This window comes from Sapajus apella, unplaced genomic scaffold (assembly GCF_009761245.1).
Source record: "Sapajus apella isolate SASKATOON/1434 unplaced genomic scaffold, GSC_monkey_1.0 scaffold229, whole genome shotgun sequence".
NCBI classification, from domain to species: Eukaryota; Metazoa; Chordata; class Mammalia; order Primates; family Cebidae; genus Sapajus; species Sapajus apella.
The window spans coordinates 285,124-306,017 of record NW_022437169.1 but is presented as its reverse complement, the minus strand read 5'-3'; the positions used below and the strand labels follow the sequence as shown (position 1 = coordinate 306,017).

The 20,894-nt window shown below is 46.4% G+C and overlaps 1 protein-coding gene across 1 annotated transcript in view; it reads left to right on the top strand.

The window, feature by feature from the left end:
* The first annotated feature begins 4,323 nt into the window (after positions 1-4,323).
* CRKL (CRK like proto-oncogene, adaptor protein) overlaps positions 4,324-20,894 on the top strand; it is a 36,723-nt gene continuing 20,152 nt past the window's right edge. The window contains exons 1-2 of the mRNA XM_032271338.1: positions 4,324-5,186; positions 18,608-19,073. Of these exons, the coding sequence (XP_032127229.1) occupies positions 4,876-5,186; positions 18,608-19,073 (777 nt within the window). The 5' untranslated portion in view covers positions 4,324-4,875. The remainder of the gene's footprint in view (positions 5,187-18,607; positions 19,074-20,894) is intronic.

Sequence of the window (20,894 nt, the reverse complement as noted above, 5' to 3'; positions counted from 1 at the left end):
ATTATTATTATTTTTTTTTTGGAGATGGAGTTTCGCTCTTGTTACCCAGGCTGGAGTGCAATGGCACGATCTCGGCTCACCGCAACCTCTGCCTCCTGGGTTCAAGCAATTCTCCTGCCTCAGCCTCCTGAGTAGCTGGGATTACAGGCACGCACCACCATGCCCAGCTAATGTTTTGTAGTTTTAGTAGAGACGGGGTTTCACCATGTTGACCAGGATGGTCTCGATCTCTTGACCTTGTGATCCACCCGCCTCGGCCTCCCAAAGTGCTGGGATTACAAGCGTGAGCCACCGCGCCCAGCCTTTATTTATTATTTTATTTTTTTGAGACGGAGTCTCGCTCTGTCACCAGGCTGGAGTGCAGTGGTGCGATCTTGGCTCACTGCAATCTCCTCCTTCCAGGTTCAAGCAATTCCCCTGCTTCAGCCTCATGGGTAGCTGGGACTACAGGCATGCACCACCACGCCCAGCTAATTTTTGTATTTTTAGTAGAGACAGAGTTTCACCATGTTGGCCAGGATGGTCTCAATCTCCTGACCTCGTGATCTGCCTACCTCAGCCTCCCAAAGTGCTGGGATTACAGGTGTGAGACACTGCACCTGGCCAGAGTTTACTTAATTTTAAAATGTTTTTACATTTTTTTTTTTACAGAGATGGGGTTTTGCCATGTTGGCCAGGCTGATCTCTAACTCCTGGCCTCAAAGGATCCACCAGCTTCAGCCTCCCAAAGTGCTGGGATTACAGGTGTGAGCCACTGTACCTGGCCAAGAGCAGATAGTTTATATACAGAGACAGCACATCCTGAAGAGGCAGAGAGGGCTGCTGAAAAGGAAGTGAGCCAGAAGCCAATGTTGAATTTTCATTTTTCTCTGGCTTCCTCCCATCTTTATCCATCAACATTCAAAAACCATATATTAAGCATGTATTATGTGCTGGGCACTGTGCTAGGTACTGGGAATAGAAAAAATAATATACAGCCTGCTCTCAAGATGCTCAGATTGGGATGAGAAAGATATTTATAAACAATTACAATAGAATGTGATAAAAATTAACTTAGGCTTTGATCACAGTGTACACATAGTAATCAGAGAGTATGGTCAGTTTTTGCTTGCTTTTAGAGTATGTGTTTGGAGTCACCAGAGATGTGACCCCTAAATGCTTCATTAGTCTACTAAAGGAAAAACTATGGAGAGGTGAAGGAGCTTCTACACTTAGAGGGCAGAGTGGATTGCTGTGGCTCACATCTGTAATCCCAGCTATGTTGGAGGTTGTGGCAGGAGGAATGCTCGAGCCTAGCAATTTGAGATCAGACTCAGCAACACAGAGAGAACTCTCTCTAAAAACAAAACAAAACCCAAAAAGCCTAATTCAGTCAAAGCAAGGGTAGAAGTTAGATCAAGAAGGCTGACCAGCTGGGTGGGTGGCTCACACCTGTAATCCCAGCACTTTGGGAGGCCAAAGCGGAAGGGTTGCTTGAGCCCAGGAGTTCCAGACCAGCCTGAGAAATACAGTGAGACCTCGACTCTACAAAAAATTTAAAAATTAGGGCCGGGCACGGTGGCTTATGCCTGTAATCCCAGCTCTTTGGGAGGCCAAGGCGGGCAGATCACAAGGTCAAGAGATGGAGACCATCCTACCCAACATGGTGAAACCCCGTCTCTACTAAAAATACAAAAGTTAGCTGGGGGTGGTGGCGCGTGCCTTGTAGTCCCAGCTACTCTGGAGGCTGAGGCAGGAGAATTGCTTGAACCTGGGAGGCGGAAGTTGCAGTGAGCCGAGATGGCGCCACTGTACTCCCGCCTGGCTGAGACTTTGTCTCAAAAAAAAAAAAAAAAAAAAAAATTAGCCAGGCATGGTGGTGCAGACTTGTGGTTACAGCTACTTTCGAGGCTGAGGTGGGAGGACTGCTTGAGCCCAGGAGGCAGAGGTTGCAGTTAGCCAAGATCTCACCACTGTACTCTAGTCTGTTTGACAGAATGAGACCCTGTCTCAAAATAAAAACAAAACAAAAGACAAAGTGAGAAGGCTGGGTAAAGCCTAGGCAAGATCCCAAGACCTCATCTCTACTAATAAAAAAAATGACAATTTGGGAGGCTGAGGCAGGCGGATCACCTGAGGTCGGGAGTTTGAAATCAGCCTGACCAATATGGTGAAACCCCATCTCTCCTAAAAATACATAAATTAGCTGGGTGTGGTGGCGGATGCCTGTAATCCCAGTTACTCAGGAGGCTGAGGCAGAAGAATTGCTTCAACCTGGGAGGTGGAGGTTGCAGTGAGTTGAGATCACGCCATTGCACTTCAGCCTGGGTGACAAGAGACTAAAAAAAAAAAAAGCTATTATTATCACCATTTTATAGAGGAGGTGAGGCAGATAAATGATTAAGTAATTGGCCCAGTGTCACACAGTGAACTTACTGAGCCAGGATTCAAACTGAAGCAATCAGCTTCAAATTCTATGCTATTCAAATTGCACCTGAGCCTAATATGCCATGAAAACAGCTTTGGGGAAGATGAAAACCTGCTTATGCTGGGTGGAAAAAGGCACCAGACCTTGGCATTTCCCCTTTAGCTTACCCTAGGACGGACATCACCTTTCACCCTGCAATTTCCCATCTGTTCAACCTGGGCGGTGCAGATGGCAAAAATGAAATTCCACTGGCAGAGGCAACTAAGTATGTTTTGCTGCTTGTCTGCTTCTCCCTTTTCTGCCATGCTTGCCAGTAATTCGGAAGCAGTAGCCAGGTGATTTTTCTCAATAGTTATTCATTCCAGAAACATTTGAGCATCAACTCAGGGCCAGACATTGTGCAAGGCAGACAACACAAAGGTGAACGAGACATACAAGATCCCTGCCCTCTTAAAATTTACATTCTGGTACAGCAAACCACCATGGCACATGTATACCTATGCAACAAACCTGCATGTTCTGCACACGTATCCCGTAACTTAAAAAAAGAAAAAAAAAGGGCTGGGCACGGTGGCTCATGCCTGTAATCCCAGCACTTTGGGAGGCCAAGGCAGGCAGATCACTAGAGGTCAGGAGTTCGAGACCAGCCTGGCCAACATGGTAAGACTCCGTCTCTACTAAAAATACAAAAAATTAGCAGGGTGTGATGGGATGTACCTGTAATCCCAGCCACTCGGGAGGCAGAGGTTGCAGTGAGCCGAGATCCTGCCACTGCACTCCACCCTGGGCGACAGAGTGAGGCTCCGTTTCAAAAAAAAACAAAAAAATTTACATTCTCCCGGGGGATGAGGCTCCAGTGAGGGAAAATAGGCTAGGAGAGGACGGCTGGAGGTGGGTACGCAAGAGGGAAATAGGGATTAACAAATAGGGATGGTCGGGCAGGGTGGCTCATGCCTGTAATCCTGGCACTTTGGGAGGCCAAGGTAGGCGAATCACTTGAGGTCATTAGCTTGAGACCAGCCTGGCCAACTTGGTGAAACCCCGTCTCTATTAAAAACACAAAAATTAGCTGGGTGTGGTGGCACGCGCCTGTAGTCCCAGCTACTCCGGAGGTTGAGGCAGGAGAATCGCTTGAACCCGGGGGGCGGCGGTTGCAGTGAGCCGATATTGCGCCACTGCACTCCAGCCTGGCGACAGTGAGACTCCGTCTCGAATAACAACAAAAAACCAAATAGGGATTAACAAAGAGAAGCAGGCATAATCCGGAGCAGGCGAAGCCTTGGGGCCACGCTCGAGAGGCGTTTGTGTTTTACTTTCAGCAGTTCAGAGCCCATGATGGCCAGGTTACCCAATTGTGGACTTCCTTGACCACTTAATTGGGTAAATGTAACCCTCACCTTCTCTCTCTCTTTTCTCTCCATTTAGCGGGTCACGTAGCCAGTAGGGCTTCCTTAGCCTATCAGGACACCTGGGGCCTGCGTCATTCAGTCAGTCACCTATCTGGTGGTCATATCTGCCCCTGGGGTCATCCCCTTCCTGGGGCCACCTCGGCCCATGTGGACCTGTCAGTTCTTGAGCTCCCGCAGGCCTCTTGGCTCGCCAGGTCGCCTCAGTGCCACGCCTCCCTGGCCCGCGATTCGGCCTGCACGTTACGCTTTGTTCCCAGAAGCAGGTTTTCAAAACGCCGCTCCCTCTCGGCTCCAGCTGTTTTCCTGCCAGCGAGGGGAGACCCGGCAGTCGCAGCGCCCCCGGCGGCGCGCTGCGGCCCAGGAAGGGAGTGCCCACCGCGGGCGCCTCTTCAGCCTCCTCCCGGAACGCGGGAGCGGGCGGGAGCAGCGCCCACCCAGATCTTCGCGACCGTGCTCCTGATTGGCTGCGACATGTGACGTCACTGGGAGGGCCCCGGCGGCTGCCGGGAGCCGAGGCTCCGCGCTTGCGCAGACGGAGAGCGCTGAGCGTAGGGGGAGGTGGCTGCCGCTTCTCCCGCGTCCGCCATTTTGTTGCTGTGGCTATAGGGAACGGGCTGGGCAAAACCGTTCCTGAGGCGCTACGCTCCTTCGAGTTCGGTGCCTCGTGTGACGGCGGGGGTCGGTGAAGACCCGTGGAGCTCTGGCGCCAGCGCGTTCCAGGTCGGGAGTCAGTGGAGGCACCCCTGGAACCCCGAGCAGCCCTAGAACCCCGCGGTGGCCTCCGCTGCTGCTCGGCTTTGCCTACCCCGAACCCCGGGCTCTGCCCTGCATTCCCTGGCGGCTCTCTCCGTGAGGCGGCCTTGGAGCAGGCGGGCGGCGGCGGAGGATGTTGCGGGCCCGGAGCCGAGAGGAGAGTGCTGGCCCAGCCCTCTGAGCGAGCCTCGAGGTGTGCGAGAGGCCGCCCTTCCTCGGCCCCAAAGCCGTCTGCCGGGCTAAGGCGTGCAGAGCAGGCGAGAACAGCCGGCGCCCCGACCGCCGCAGAGCCCCCGGCCCGGCACCATGTCCTCCGCCAGGTTCGATTCCTCGGACCGCTCTGCCTGGTACATGGGGCCGGTGTCTCGCCAGGAGGCGCAGAACCGGCTCCAGGGCCAGCGCCACGGTATGTTCCTCGTCCGCGACTCTTCCACCTGCCCTGGGGACTATGTGCTGTCGGTGTCCGAGAACTCGCGGGTCTCCCACTACATCATCAACTCGCTGCCCAACCGCCGTTTTAAGATCGGGGACCAGGAGTTTGACCATTTGCCGGCCCTGCTGGAGTTCTACAAGATCCACTACCTGGACACCACCACGCTCATCGAGCCGGCGCCCAGGTACGCGAGCGCCCGCCCCGACCACGGAGGAAGGTCGAGAACCGAGTCGGTCGAAGAGTGTTTGTGTAGGGGGGGTGGGGCGCGCTTGAACCCCTATTCCCCCATTCTTAACCAGATTATTTTTGAGAAGGCCTTCCGAAAGGAAGGCTAGTGTCAGGATCTGGGTCACTGGTTCAGAGGATGCGTTTTTTGTTTTTTTTCTTCTCACAAGGCTGATTCTCAGTGTGAAGAGGATGCATTTTAAATGTTTAACGTGGTTGCATAGCTAAAATGCACGCTTTTTGCCTTTTGTTGCTTTCCCTGGCAGGGATTTGTTGGTTTTTCTAAAAACCCGTTTTTTTTTTTTTTTTTTGAGACGGAGTCCCGCACTGTCGCCAGGGCTCGGGTGTAGTGGCGCGATCTCAGCTCACTGCAGCCTCCGCCTCCCGGGTTCAAGCGATTCTCCTGCCTCGGCCTCCGGAGTAGCTGGGACTACAGGCACTTGCCACCACGCCCGGCTCATTTTTTGTATTTTTGGTAGAGACGGGGTTTCACCGTGTTAACCAGGATGGTCTCGATCTCCGCACCTCGTGATCCGCCCGCCTCGGCCTCCGAAAGCCAGGATTACAGGCGTGAGCCACCGCGCCCGGCCGTAAAACCGTTTTTAAGCCATAGACTTCTTGGCGAATCGGAAGATAGCCCAGCACTCCACCCCCTACCCCCCACCCCCGCCAAATGCACATACACACAAGTTTGCACACCACCCCAGGTTCTTGTACTCCCTCCAGATCCCTGAACTCCAGGGCAGGAACTCCAGGACTGCAGTGTTTGGAACAGTCGACAAATGAAAATACTTTAGCATTTAGAAACAAAAAACCTCTAACCGAAATATCAACTGTATATTGTTACTGTGGTGTCAAGTTTGAAGCAGACCAAACACCACCACTTTTATAGTATGTTAATTACAAAGATGAGAGAAGGTGCATTGGCTTCAGCGAGGATATTTTTTGGAAAATTTATTTCATATTTTCTCCCCAATGACCATTAGTAGGCCAGAGATCAGTCTAGTTAATTTCCAAGGTGGAATTAGGCTAGAATGTGATTAAGGAAAATTTTTGAATGACACTTAGTTGCATCCTAGTTCAATTTTAGACATGCTTTTTGTGTTAAGTCTAACGACTTAATGTATTTTAAAATTAACACAAAGTGACCAAGCATTCTCTTTTTCAAGTGAAATGCATTATTTTAATTGATTCGTTGCTTTAATTTAAGTATTTTAGCAGAGATTTGTTTTTATTGTTTTTACTCTGTAACACTTCAATTATCAGATGTTTCTTTTATTTAAATTATGCCAAATTTGAGTTGAAAGGTTGCCTGGAATTTTTAAAGTAACTAACTGGCCAGTTCATTTCTTAAACATCTATTTTAAAAGGACGGGGGTGTTGATACAGTTTTTCCAGGGTTAGATGTTTATGACTTTATGGATTTGTCGACAGGGTATTACTTTAACCTTTAAGCATTAAAAGCTATTATAATTAAGGACACCAACTGTTTGCATAGGGGTAGAGAGAAAAAAGAAAGCCATGACAGTATAATGACTATAAGATTAAGTACTGAACTAAATAGATTTTAAAAGTGGGGAGAGGGCCGGGCGCGGTGGCTCAAGCCTGTAATCCCAGCACTTTGGGAGGCCGAGGCGGGTGGATCACGAGGTCAAGAGATCGAGACCATCCTGGTCAGCATGGTGAAACCCCGCCTCTACCAAAAATACAAAAAATTAGCTGGACATGGTGGTGCGTGCCTGTAATCCCAGCTACTCCGGAGGCTGAGGCAGGAGAATTGCCTGAACCCAGGAGGCGGAGGTTGCGGTGAGCCGAGATCGCGCCATTGCACTCCAGCCTGGGTAACATGAGTGAAACTCCGTCTCAAAAAAAAAAGTGGGGAGAAAGCGATTATAAATCAAATAATGTATAACAAAGACCAGGACACCAAGAATCTGATTGGTGAAACCTGCAGTTCCTGGCAGATGCTGGTAGTTGCAGTCAACTTTGAGCACAATATTCCAATGTAAGGAGTTTAAGAGAATCTTAGAACCCACTGTAGTGAGATTTGTAACATGGAATAAATTATTCCTCTCATTTGTGAGTGAATTATATAATTAATACCAGACATTCATTAAGCCATGCAAGTGCTTGCATTGAGGTGATGAGTACTAGTATGGCTGTTTGAAAAAAATGAGTGAATGGCCGGGTGCAGTGGCTCACGCCTGTAATCCCAGCACTTTGGGAAGCCGAGACAGGCGGATAGCAAGGTCAGGAGTTCAAGACCAGCCTGGCCAACATGGTGAAACCCTGTCTTTACTAAAAATACAAAAATTAGCTAAGCATAGTGGTGGGTAATCTGAGCTACTCTGGAGGCTGAGGCAGGAGAATTGCTTGAACCAGGGGTGCTGCAATAAGCCGAGATTGCCACTGCACTCCAGCCCAGTGAGGGGAAGAACAGTGATACTCCTCAAAAAACAAAAAACAAACAAACAAAAAAAGTGAGTTAATGGCTTGAATCTCCTTCTAGAGGGAGGAAAAGGAGTGTGCTGCTTCTCTCTATCCATAGAATCACCTCCAGATTTTCCATTCATGCGTGTGTCTTAGATAACAAGCATGTAATTCTGTCTTTGTCTGCCCTTCTTCTTTTACTTCTGGCCTGCTCACTATTCCCTGGTAGCGATCCTTCCTTTCTCGCACCTTTGTACCTTTGTTCCAGCTGTTGGCTCTTCATTGACTGCCTTAACTACACCCCCCCTCCATCTGTTGAAATCCTTCCTGTTCCAGTCCCCTCACAGATAACAGGGCCTTACCCTGACCCTCCTCCTCACGTTCAGCTTTGTTTCTTCTTCTCTGTGCCCTCTGCCTCAGGTCTATTGCTTTAATTTAGTTTTTCATTTTCCTAGGTATCTCTGAAGGAGATCACTGTGCCCGTTGAGTTAGAACCTTAATGGATTTACTTTGTTATAATGAATCTTTGAATTGCCACTCCCAAGCCTGGTTTTCATGGCTTAGGTTTTACATGTTATTAGTCTTTTATAGAAAACTAGTGGCTACTAGAGCCTTGGCCAAACGGAAAACTCAGTGTAATGCTTCTTCACAACTCAGGCAGGATAAATTTAGTGGCTTTTTAGGCATCAAAACTGAGCTTTTAAAGCCAGAGTTTCATGTCTCTTGGCTAATATTTTGGTTTATCTTGCATAAAGTTTGTAACAATATTGTCCTAGAAATTTAAGGACTGGTGGCTTGCATTATTATGATCTGATCCTTTTTATAGGAGTGTTTCTTCTTTTTTTTTTTTTTTTTTACCTGGGTGCAGGTGGGTTAAGGCTGAAGAGGGCATTAGCCTTTTGGAATGTATCATACTTTTTAATTTTATATTTTTATTCTAGTGTTTATAAGAGAACTATAACCCCAGTGAAGGTACTGGGAAAAATGTGTGACAGACAAAGCTTCTCCCTATGGAGCTCATACGTTAGTGGAGGAGATAGACTGAAAAGTAGGAAAATAAAGTAAGATTAATAAATGCTGTGCAGGAAATAAACCAAGGCTGAAGAAATATAACAGGACCTTATTTAGGGAAAAGACCATTGTGTTGGGAGTGTTTCTTAAAGGAGAAAGGGGGACATATAAAATGGATTGGGAGATAAAGATCGTGGTCAGGAATTTGATTTTTATTTAAAGTACTGTGGGCTCCATGGAAGGAATTTGAGGCAGGGAAGTGACCTGGGGCTATTACTGTAATCTAGGTACAAAATGATGGTGACTAATAGTAGCAGTGGAGCTGTGACTTGGAGATGCCTATTTTGGAGATAAAATTGATTTGCTGATGGGTGGGGATGATGGGAAGGGGAAAAAGGGATGATCTGGTATATTTGTAACTATTTGTCTTTTGTGTTTTTATCTTTAACTGCTTTTTATATTTGGTATTTTTTTTTTTTTTTTTAATTTTAATTTTTATTTTTAGAGACAGGGTTTCACCATGTTGGCCAGGCTGGTCTTGAACTCCTGACCTCAAGTGATCCACCTGCCTGGGCCTCCCAAAGTGCTGGGATTACAGGTGTGAACCACAGGATCTAGCCTAGCTCTAGTGTTTTTTATTTAATAGGAGCCATTTTCACTTTAATAACAGAATGCTTCAGAAGAGAGCTTGCTTTGTTTGACATTTTCTATTTCTAGCTTATGTAGATTAATTCAGACTACGAAGAAAAATTAGAAGAAATAAAATTTGCCAGGTGCGGTGGCACATATCTGTAATCCCAGCACTTTGGGAGGCCGAGGTGGGCAGTTCACAAGATCAGGAGTTCGAGACCAGCCTGGCAAACATAGTGAAATCCCATCTCTACTAAAAATATGAAAATTACCTGGGCATAGTGGTTTGCACCTGTAGTCCCAGCTACTTGGGAGGCTGAGGCAGGAGAATCGTTCGAACCCGGGAGGTGGAGGTTGTGGTGAGTCATTGCACCCCTGCACTCTAGCCTTGGGCAACAGAGCAAGATTCTGTCTCAAAAAAAAAAAAAAAAGCAAAGAAATAAAATTTTAGCAATAAAAACTAAGGGAAGTTGGCCCTTCAAGAAAATTATGTGTTTTGCTCAACAGACTTTAAGCATCGAATGTACCTGGTACTATGGAACCAACATTGAATCAGACAGCCCTATCATCCTTCTGAGGAGCTTACTGGTTACTAAAAAAACATTTTAAAGGTCAGCTGTGCTCAGTGGCTCATGCCTGTAATCCTGGCACTATGGGAGGTTAATGTATGAGGATCGCTAGAGCCCAGGAGCTTGAGACCAGCCCTGGCAACATAGGAGACCCTGTCCTTAAAAAAATTAAAAAGTTAGCCAAGCATGGTGTTGTGCGCCTTTAAGTCCCAGCTACTTGGGAGGCTAAAGTGGAAGGATTGCTTGAGTATGAGAGGTCGAGGCTGCAGTGAACTGTGATTGTGCCACTGCACTCCAGCCTAAGTGAGAGAGCCAGACCTTGTCTCAAAAAATAAATGAATGAATGAATGAATGCTAGTATGTATATATTTAATTTCTATGCATGATAAAGTAGCTGTGGAAAAATCAAGTAAGGGTGCTTAGTCTAACCTGAAAGCCCAGAAGAGGAGCCTCACACACCTGTGAAGCGGAAGCCAAGCCCTGAAGGAACAGGAGGAAACGAGACGCATAGTTGTGTCTCCGCCTTACATCCCCTGTTTTAAGTATTTAGGAACTCAAATCCAGACTTTCATAATTCGGAATACAGGGGAAGGATTGTCAGTAATTTTAATCAGCATAGAATTCAGCACTGTGAATAAACCCCTTTGCATTTCTCCTGACCAGTAGTTAAAGTCATGTGAATTTGATTGAGTTAAAATACAGGAACATAGCCAGGTGTGGTGGCTCACGCCTGTAATCCTAGCACCTTGGGAGACCGAGGTGGGTGGATTGCCTGAGCTCAGGAGTTTGAGACCAGCCTGGGCAATACCGTGAAACCCCATCTCTACTAAAATACAAAAAATTAGCCAGGCATGGCAGCATGCGCCTGTAGTCCCAGCTACTTGGGAGGCTAAGGCAGCAAAATCACTTGAACCCGGGAGGTGGCTATTGCAGTAAGCTGAGATAGAGTCACTGCACTCCAGCCTTGGCGACAGAGCGAGACTCCATCTCTAAAAAAAAAAGGAACACTGTCATTATGCTAAAAGTGGAGTCTTGTCCAGTTAAGAGTTGTAATCTCATGGAAAGTACTGTAGCCATTCAATTTGTGACTTTTCTCTTAAGACTCAAATCCACAGAATTGTGACCTAAATTTTTCCTTTTGATCTGAATGATTAGAGTAGATTATATCTTTTTTTTTTTTTCCTCTCGAGACTGAGTCTTGCTTTGCCACCCAGGCTGGAGTGCGGTGGTGTGATCTCAGCTCATTGCAACCTCCGCTTCCCAGGTTCAAGCAATTCTCCTGCCTCATCCTCGCTAGTAGCTGGGATTACAGGCATCTGCCACCACACCTAGCTAATTTTTTTTTTTTTTTTTTTTTGAGACAGAGTTTCGCTCTTGTTACCCAGGCTGGAGTGCAATGGCGCGATCTCGGCTCACCGCAACCTCCACCTCCTGGGTTCAGGCAATTCTCCTGCCTCAGCCTCCGGAGTAGCTGGGATTACAGGCACACACCACCATGCCCAGCTGATTTTTTTGTAGTTTTAGTAGAGACAGGGTTTCACCATGTTGACCAGGATGCTCTCGATCTCTTGACCTCGTGATCCACCCGCCTCGGCCTCCCAAAGTGCTGGGATTACAGGCTTGAGCCACCGCGCCCGGCCAATTTTGTATTTTTAGTAGAGATGGAGTTTCACCTGTTGGCCAAGTTGGTCTCAAACTTATGTCGTAATCCGCCCGCCTTTGCCTCCCAAAGTGCTAGGATTACAGACGTGAGCCATCACGCCCGGGTAGACTAGATTATTTCTAAGGGTCTTTAAGACTAAAATATTTTAATTCTGGGCTGGGCGTGGTCAGGAGACCAGCCTGGACAACATGGTGAAACCCCATTTCCAAAAATGCAAAAATTAATCAGGGGTGGTGGCAGGTGACTGTAGTCCTAGCTACATGGGAGGCTGCAGCAGGAGAATCACTTGAACCTGGGAGGCAGATGTGCCGTGAGCTGAGATCGCACCACTGCACTCCAGTCTGGGCAACAGAGCGAGACTTCGTCTCAGGAAAAAAAAAAAAAACAACCCAAAAAACATTATTTTAATTCTTTCAGATAAGTAAAAGGAAGCACAGCCTATTAGTTGGGAGTTCAGATTAACCTAAGCTGACTGAGTCTGAGCTAAAATCATAACAAGTCAGGTGGGGCCACTGGGCACATAGCAGCTCACCTGGAATGAATGTGAGAAGAGGCTTCAAAGGCACACTGAGTGCCATTCAAATTCTGTCACACCAATTGTGTGACAGAATTAAACCAGAGTTAGGCAATTCAAATACCTGAGCTTTTGTGCTTTCATAAACAAAAAAATAAGGGAAATAGGAAAGGGAAAGTTCTTTGATATATGGAGGCCTGCTGTATACCAAAGCTCACTGCTAAACTCTAGGTATCTAATGGAAGTAAACCATGTTTTTGTTTTTTTGTCTTTAAGAAGCTTGGTCTAGCTGGGCGCGGTGGCTCAAGCCTGTAATCCCAGCACTTTGGGAGGCTGAGGCGGGTGGATCACGAGGTCAAGAGATCAAGACCATCCTGGTCAACATGGTGAAACCCTGTCTCTACTAAAAATACAAAACATTAGTTGGGCATGGTGGCACGTGCCTATAATCCCAGCTACTCAGGAGGTTGAGGCAGGAGAGTTGCCTGAACCCAGGAGGCTGAGGTTGCGGTGCGCAGAGATCGCGCCATTGCACTGCCTGAGTAACAAGAACAAAACTTCGTCTCAAAAAAAAAAAAAAAATTTGTTCTGTTGAAAAAATTAAAATAGAATGCCATGACAGCTTACAACCAAGAGTGATCAACTAAGGGATGGGGAAAGGCTTGAAAGAGGAGATGCTCTTCAACTGATTCTTGAAGGATAAGAACAAGTATACGAGGGGCCGGGTGTGGTGGCTCACGCCTGTAATCCCAGCACTTTGGGAGGCCGAGGCGGGTGGATCACAAGGTCAAGAGATTGAGACCATCCTGGTCAACATGGTGAAACCCCGTCTCTACTAAAAATACAAAACATTAGCTGGGCATGGTGGCACGTGCCCGTAATCCCAGCTACTCAGGAGGCTGAGGCAGGAGAATTGCCTGAACCCAGGAGGCGGAGGCTGCGGTGAGTCGAGATCGTGCCATTGCACTCCAGCCTGGGTAACGAGAGCAAAACTCCGTCTCAAAAAAAAAAAAAAAAAAAAAAAAAAGAACAAGTATACGAGGTAGAAGAGGTGGTGGTGGCAGTGCCTGCTGGTAAAGACACAGTTACAATTAATGTGAATGATGGGCAGGAAGCTAGGAAGGAAAGATAAAGCTAATTTGTAAAGGACCCCCCTGTGCCTTGTAAATGAGTTGAACAGTGGGAGCCGTCTAAAGTTTTTAAAAAGAGAACTGTCAAATTTTAAAGGAGAACTGATCAGTTTTACTTTTGAGAAACTGCTCTGGGTGGGGAGAGATCTTAAGGACTAATTAAGGGCTGTTAACTAGAGAGGGACCTTGAGAAACTGAGCCAGGATCAAATGCCATAGGAATGTAAAGTGGCACATAGAAGGTGAGGGAAGAGGTATGATGACTTCAGAGAGGATTGAGTGATGCCTTTGAGAGAAGAAAAAGGGATTAAGGTGGAGGGGTGATTCTTTTCAACAGTAAGAATCTTTTTTGAGGTACGTGCTGGAAGCCAGGTGTATTTAGCAATCTGATGGGTTTGTTATTGTGAAGAGAGGTAAGGGCTGAATACACATAGAATTGGGAATCTTAGCTTAGACGGCATCACCCAGAATGAACAGACAGAACAGGAATAAGTAGAGGAGGGGAAGCTGTGGAAGGAGAGGCAGCTACAAGCATAGGAGGAGAGCCATTAGTGATCGCCTGAAAGCCCAGGGAGAGAAGGGAGGGGACCTTGGCATTAAAAGCTGCTCAGTGGTGAAGCATGGTGGTTACCTAAAATTGTTTCACTAGAGAAGTACTTAGCTAATCTTGGAATTGATTTTTTTTTTTTTTTTTTTTTTTTTTTTTTTTTTTGAGACAGAGTCTTGCTCTGTCGCCCAGGCTGGAGTGCAGTGGCACAGTCTTGGCTCACTGCAACCGCTGCCTCCTGGGTTCAAGCAGTTCTCCTTCCTCAGCCTCCCCAGTAGCTGGGATAATAGGCCCCCACCACCACCCCTGGCTAAATTTTTATATTTTTAGTAGAGACGGGGTTTCACCACATTGGGTCAGGCTGGTCTCGAACTCCTGACATCAGGTGATCCTCCCGCCTCTGCCTCCCAAAGTGCTGGGATTACAGGGATGAGCCACTACGTCCAGTTGGAATTGATTTTTCTACTGGTGGTTTTTTTTTTTTAAACTGCGAATTATTTCCTACATAGAAAAGAGTAAGGTGGGCTGGGCATAGTGGCTCACACCCGTAATTCTAGCACTTTGGGAGGCCAAGGTGGGTGGATCATGAGGTCAGGAGTTCAAGACCAGCCTGTCTCAACATGGTGAAACCCTGTCTCTACTAAACATACAAAAAAAATTAGCTGGGCATGGTGGCGTGTGCCTGTAATCCCACCTACTTAGGAGAATGAGGCAGGGGAATCGCTTGAACCTGGAAGGAGACGGTTGCAGTGAGCTGAGATCGCACCACTGCACTCTAGCCTATGCTACAGAGCGAGACTTGTCTCAAAAAAAAAAAAAAAAAAAAAAAAAGAGGAAGGCGGCCGGGGAGAGGGGATTACTTGAGGTCGGGAGTTCGAGACCAGCCTGGCCAACGTCGTAAAACCCTGTTTCTTTCTACCAAAAAAAAAAAAAAAAAATTAGCCAGGTGTGGTGGTGGGCTTCTGTAATCTCAGCTACTTGGGAGGCTGAGGTAGAATTGTTTGAACCTGGGAGGCGAAGGTTGCAGTGAGCCAAGATTGGGCCACTGCACTCCAATCTGGGTGATAGAGTGAGACTCCATCTCAAAAAAAAAAAAAAAGTAAGACTGGGCACAGTGGCTTACGCCTGTAATCCCAATACTTTGGGAGGCCGAGGAAGGTGGATCACTTGAGGTCAGGAGTTTGAGACCAGCCTGGCCAACATATGAAATCCCATCTCTATTAAAAAATAGAAAATTAGGTGGTGGCAGCCCCTGCAATCCCAGCTACTGGGGAGGCTTAGGCACAAGAATTGCTTGAACCCGGGAGGTGGAGGTTGCAATGAGCCGAAATCATGCCACTGCATTGCAGCCTATGTGATAGACCGAGACTCTTTCTCAAAAAGAAAAGAAAAGTATATGTAAGCCGGGCGTGGTGGCATGTACCTATAGTCCCAATTACTGGGGGGACTGAGGTAGGAGGATTGCTTGAGCCCAGGAGTTCGAGGCAAGCCTGGGCAACATAACCCCCCGTCTCTACAAGAAATTAAAGATTAGCTGGGCTCTCGCCTGTAGTCCCAGCAGCTACATAGGAGGCTAAGGTGAGAGGATAACTTGAGCCTGGGAGGCCAAGGCTGTAGTGAGCTGTGACTATACCGCTGTACTCCAGCCTGGACCACAGAGCCAGATGCTGTCTCAAAAACAAAACAAAACTATTACCCCCCCCCCTTTTTTTTTTTTTTTTTTAAAAAAAAAAAAAGAACATTGGCCAGGCATGTTGGCCTAGCCTATAATCCCAGGAGTTTGGGAGGCCAAGGTGCGAGGATCACTTGAGCTCAGGAGTTCAAGACTACTAGCCTGGACAACATGGCAAGCCTCTATTTCTACAAAAATTGACTGGATGTGGTGGCATGCACCTGCAGTCCCAGCTATGCAGGAGGTTGACGTGGGAGGATTGCTTGAGCCTGGGAGGTTGAGGATGCAGTGAGCCATGATTGTGCCTTTGTACTCCAGCCTGGGCAACAGAGCGAGATCCCATCTCCAAAATAAATAAATAAATAAATAAATTACCAGCACCTTTGAAACTTCCTTTTTCCAGAAGTTGATTATTGGATTCTTCAGTGTGCATAAGAAGATTTTAAGCTTAGAACGTATTAAAACTTGATTTAAAGATGTTTTGTATATGGTTTATATATGAAATTGATAATGCTTTTAACAAAAAGAGCGGACAGATTCATTATCATCAGATAAGAAAAGTCAGTTATGAATTAGTTGTTGGGGGCTTTGCTGCTCAAAGTGTGCAGTGGACAGTAGGCAAAAAGTGAGAAGCATGGGTCAAGAGTGTTTGGAAGGGCTTGAAAAACCCTTTCTCTTTTAAAGGGAAGTTGGGGGAGTGTGCTATTTTCAATCTTGCTCAAAGAACAAACTGAAATAATTGAGAAACAATACATTTTCTGATGACTATGCTTCATATTTCTTTAGACAGTGGGGTCTCATGGAAAGGCTAAGATATTGGACATGCAGCAACATGTATTTATCTCTTTAGTGGAACTAATGTTTAATTTTCAGGGGAGTTTGATGAATAAATTAGTTTGAGGATATGGACAGAGGACTTGGAATTTATGTCAGGGTATGACTGGTGAGATTGATTTGGTATCAAATTTATGAATATTTCTGCAGATACTAACACAGAAAATGAGCCCCAAGGTCACTATAGCAGTATAGTGGTGGAGGGAAGTAGAAACTGTCTTTATCAAATTTGTATAGACACATACCCCTCACCAGAGAAGCAAAGAAGTTGAAAAGCACACTTTGCCTTCCTAACCCAGGAATTTAGACCCCAGGGATCAGCAAACTGTTGAGTGAAGGGTCAGATTGTAAATATTTTCAGCTTTGACACAGGGTCTCTGTCCAACTACTCAACTATGCCCTTGTAGCGAAAAACAGTCATAGACAATACATAAATTAACGGGCTATTTTTTAAAAAATTGAAATGGAGTCTCGCTCTCTTTGGTCTCATTTGCAAAATGGGGTCTCAAAAAAACAAAACAAAACCACCATCTATCTCACAGAGTTGACGTATTAAATAATCTCTTCAAAGACCGTAAACCTTGCCTATGGTAGATAATGAGTATGAGCTCTGATTTATTAGTTTGTTTGTCTGTTTATTTATTTATTTACTTATTTTTGGGATGGAGTCTTGCTCTGTTGCCAGGCTGGAGTGCAGTGGCACAATCTTGGCCCGCCACAACTTTCACCTCCTGGGTTTAAGCGATTCTCCGGCCCCAGCCTCCCAACTAGCTGGGATTACAGGCGTATGCTACCATGCCTGGCTAATTTTTGTGTTTGTAATAGACATGGGGTTTCACCACGTTGGCCAGGATGATCTCAATCTCTTGACCTCATGATCTGCCCTCCTCAGCCTCCTAAAGTGCTGGGATTATTGGCGTGAGCCACCGTGCCCGGCCCAATAAGAACTCTTTATTGTTATTCCTGCTCCTACTACTCTTGCTATTCATTTTTATTTATTTATTTATTTATTTATTTATTTATTTATTTATTTTTGAGACAGTCTTGCTCTGTTGCTCAGGCTGGAGTGCAATGGTGCAGTCATAGCTCACTGCAGCTTCTAACTCCTGGGCTCAAGTAATGCTCCTGCCTCAGCCTCTTGAGTATCTGGGACCACAGGTGTGCACCACCATGCCCGGCTAATTTTTTGTCTTTTTAGTAGAGACAGAGTTTTGCTACTTTGGACAGGTGGGTCTCCAAGTGATCTGGCCTCTGTGGCCTCCCAAAGTGCTGGAATTACAGGTCTGAGCCACCACATCTGGTGGATTCGTTACTGTTTTTATTGTTGCAAGCCTATAAGCCCTTTTTTGTTCCTTTTTTTTTCAAGGGGTCAGAGACAGAGGCCTTTGTCATTTTCTGGGTGTCCAGGGAAGTGTGCAGGATGTAAGGCATAGATTAAGAGTGGGAGGAAGAGTGTGTGGTGGTTGTGACAAGGGTCCAAAGGAAGGCAGCTTCTGAACTTGCTCAAGATTTAAAAAATTTAAACAATTTATCTCTATATAAAACAAAAGGTTTCTGTAAAACAGAGATGAAGTGTGTGTATGTGTGTGTACTTGTAATTTGAAAAGACATACTCAGGATAATAACTTTTGGGCCAGTGCAGGCTACAAAAATTACAACATGACAACTTTCTTAACTACTAAGAATATAGAAAGGAAAATAAGGCCAGGAGTGGTGGCCCACACCTGTAATCCCAGCACTATGGGAGGCTAAGGCTGGTGGATCAGATCAGGCCAGGAATTTGAGACCACCTGGCCAACATGGCAAAAACCTATCTCTACTAAAAATACAAAATTTAGCTGGGTATAGTGTTGCACATCTGTAATCTCAGCTACTCGGGAGGCTGGGGCAGAAGAATCACTTCAACCCAGGAGGCAGAGGTTGCAGTGAGCTGAGATTGCACCACTGTACTCCAGACTGGGTGACAGCAAGATTCTGTCTCAAAAAAAAAAAAAAAAAAGAGACTGAGCGTGGTGGCTCACACCTGTAATCCCAGCACTTTGGGAGGCTGAGGTGGGTGGATCACTTGAGGTCTGGAGTTTGAGACCAGCCTGGCCAACATGGTGAAACCCTGTCACTACTAAAAATACAAAAAAAATTAGCTGGGCATGGTGGCGGATGCCTGTAATTGCATCTACTTGGGAGGCTGAGGCAGGAGAATCACTTGAACCCGGGAGGTGAGGTTGTAGTGAGCTACGATTGCACCATTGCACTTCAGCCTGGGCAACAAGAGCAAAAGTCCATCTCAAAAAATGTATATATAGAGAGGAGAGTGGTTTATTAAGTTTGACAGCCACTGGCTTAGAGTAAGATTTTCCTCTTAATTTTCTTTCTCTCTCAAGGTATCCAAGCCCACCAATGGGATCTGTCTCAGCACCCAGCCTGCCTACAGCAGAGGAAAACCTGGAATATGTACGGACTCTGTATGATTTTCCTGGAAATGATGCGGAAGACTTGCCCTTTAAAAAGGGTGAGATCCTAGTGATAATAGAGAAGCCTGAAGAACAGTGGTGGAGTGCCCGGAACAAGGATGGCCGGGTTGGGATGATTCCTGTCCCTTATGTCGAAAAGCTTGTGAGATCCTCACCACATGGAAAGCATGGAAATAGGAATTCCAACAGTTATGGGATCCCAGAACCTGCTCATGCGTACGCCCAACCTCAGACCACAACTCCTATACCTGCAGTTTCCGGTTCTCCTGGGGCAGCAATCACCCCTTTGCCATCGACTCAGAATGGACCTGTCTTTGCGAAAGCAATCCAGAAAAGAGTACCCTGTGCTTATGACAAGACTGCCTTGGCATTAGAGGTAAAGTCTGTTCAGACTAGCTTTTTGTTTCCTTTGACACTTTGTTTTCATTTTTAGTTTTAGTGTCTGCTCATTTAAACTTATATTCGTGGAATTAGAGCACTGTATGATTTTGGAAGATATGCACTGTTAGCATTTCATTTTTAAATTTTTTGTTTTGTTCTGTTTTTGACATGGAGTCTCACTCTGTTGCCCAGGTTGGGGTGCAGTGGTGCGATCTTGGCTCACCGCAATCTCTGCCTCCTGGGTTCAAGCGATTCTTCTGCCTCAGTTTCCCAAGTAGCTGGGATTACAGGCATGCGCCACCACGCCTGGCTAATTTTTGTATTTTTAGTAGAGACAGGGTTTCACTATGTTGGCCAGGTTTGACTCGATCTCTTGACCTTGATTAGAGGCGTGAGCCACTGTGTCCAGCCTAAATTTTTTTCATAGAGATGAGGTCTCGCTATGTCGCCCAGGCTGATGTCAAGGTCCTGGCCTCAAGTAATCCTCCTACCTCGGCCTCCCAAAGTGCTGGGATTACAGATGTGAGCCACCATGCCTGGCCCACTGTTAGTGTTTCAAAGCCTGTTTTTGTTCTTTCCTCTTCTTTGTTTCTCCCAAATTCTCAGCCTGCTTGATGTTTTTTGTTCCCAAAGCTTAATAGATTTAGTTTTCATAATAGTTGGGTTTTTTTCCAGTAAGGAAAGATAATAATTAAGGAAGACCCATGACACACAGATAGTCACTTGTATGGTTCTGTATTTCTTTCCTTTTTTTTTCTGAGGTAGAGTCTCGCTTTGTCGCCCAGGCTGGAGTGCAGTGGCGTGGTCTCGACTCACTGCAACCTCTGCCTCCCAGGTTCAAACAGTTTTTCTACCTTAGCCTTTCGAGTAGCTGGGACAACAGGTGCGTGCCACCATGCCTGGCTAAGTTTTGTACTTTACTAGTAGAGTTGGGGTTTCACCATGTTGGACAGGCTGGTCTCAAACTCCTGACCTTGTGATCCACCTGCCTCGGCCTCCCAAAGTGCTGGGATTACAGGTGAGCTACTATGCCTGGCCAGTTCTGTATTTCTTTTTTTTCTTTTTTTTTTTTTTTTTTTGAGACGGAGTTTCGCTCTTGTTACCCAGGCTGGAGTGCAATGGCGCGATCTCGGCTCACCACAACCTCCGCCACCTGGGTTCAGGCAATTCTCCTGCCTCAGCCTCCTGAGTAGCTGGGACTACAGACACGCGCCACCATGCCCAGCTAATTTTTTGTAGTTTTAGTAGAGACGGGGTTTCACCGTGTTGACCAGGATGGTCTCAATCTGTTGACCTTGTGATCCACCCGCCTCGGCCTCCCAAAGTGCTGGGATTACAGGCTTGAGCCACCGCGCCCGGCCTCAGTTCTGTATTTCTAACATTGGAATCAGTTGAGAAATATGAATAAATGTCTTAGAATTTCTCTTGAGCTAGGTAGAGGACTGATTTTTTTTTTGAAGATGGAGACTCACTCTGTCACTGAGGCTGGATGGAGCGCAGTGATATACTCTCGGCTCACTGCAACCTCCACCTCCTGGGTTCAGGTGATATTCCTGCTTCAGCCTTCCGAGTAGCTGGGATTACAGGCACCTGCCACAATGCCCGGTGAATTTTTCTATTCTTAGTAGAGACGGGGCTTCATCATGTAGGCCAGGCTGGTCTCGAACTCTTGATCTCAGCTGATCCATCCACCTCAGCCTCCCAAAGTGCTGGGATTTCAGGGGTCAGCCACTGCACTTGGCCAACCAAGTCATTTTCTTCCTTTTTTTTTTTTCTTTTTTCTCTTTTTTTTTTTTTTTTTTTTTTTTTTTTTTGA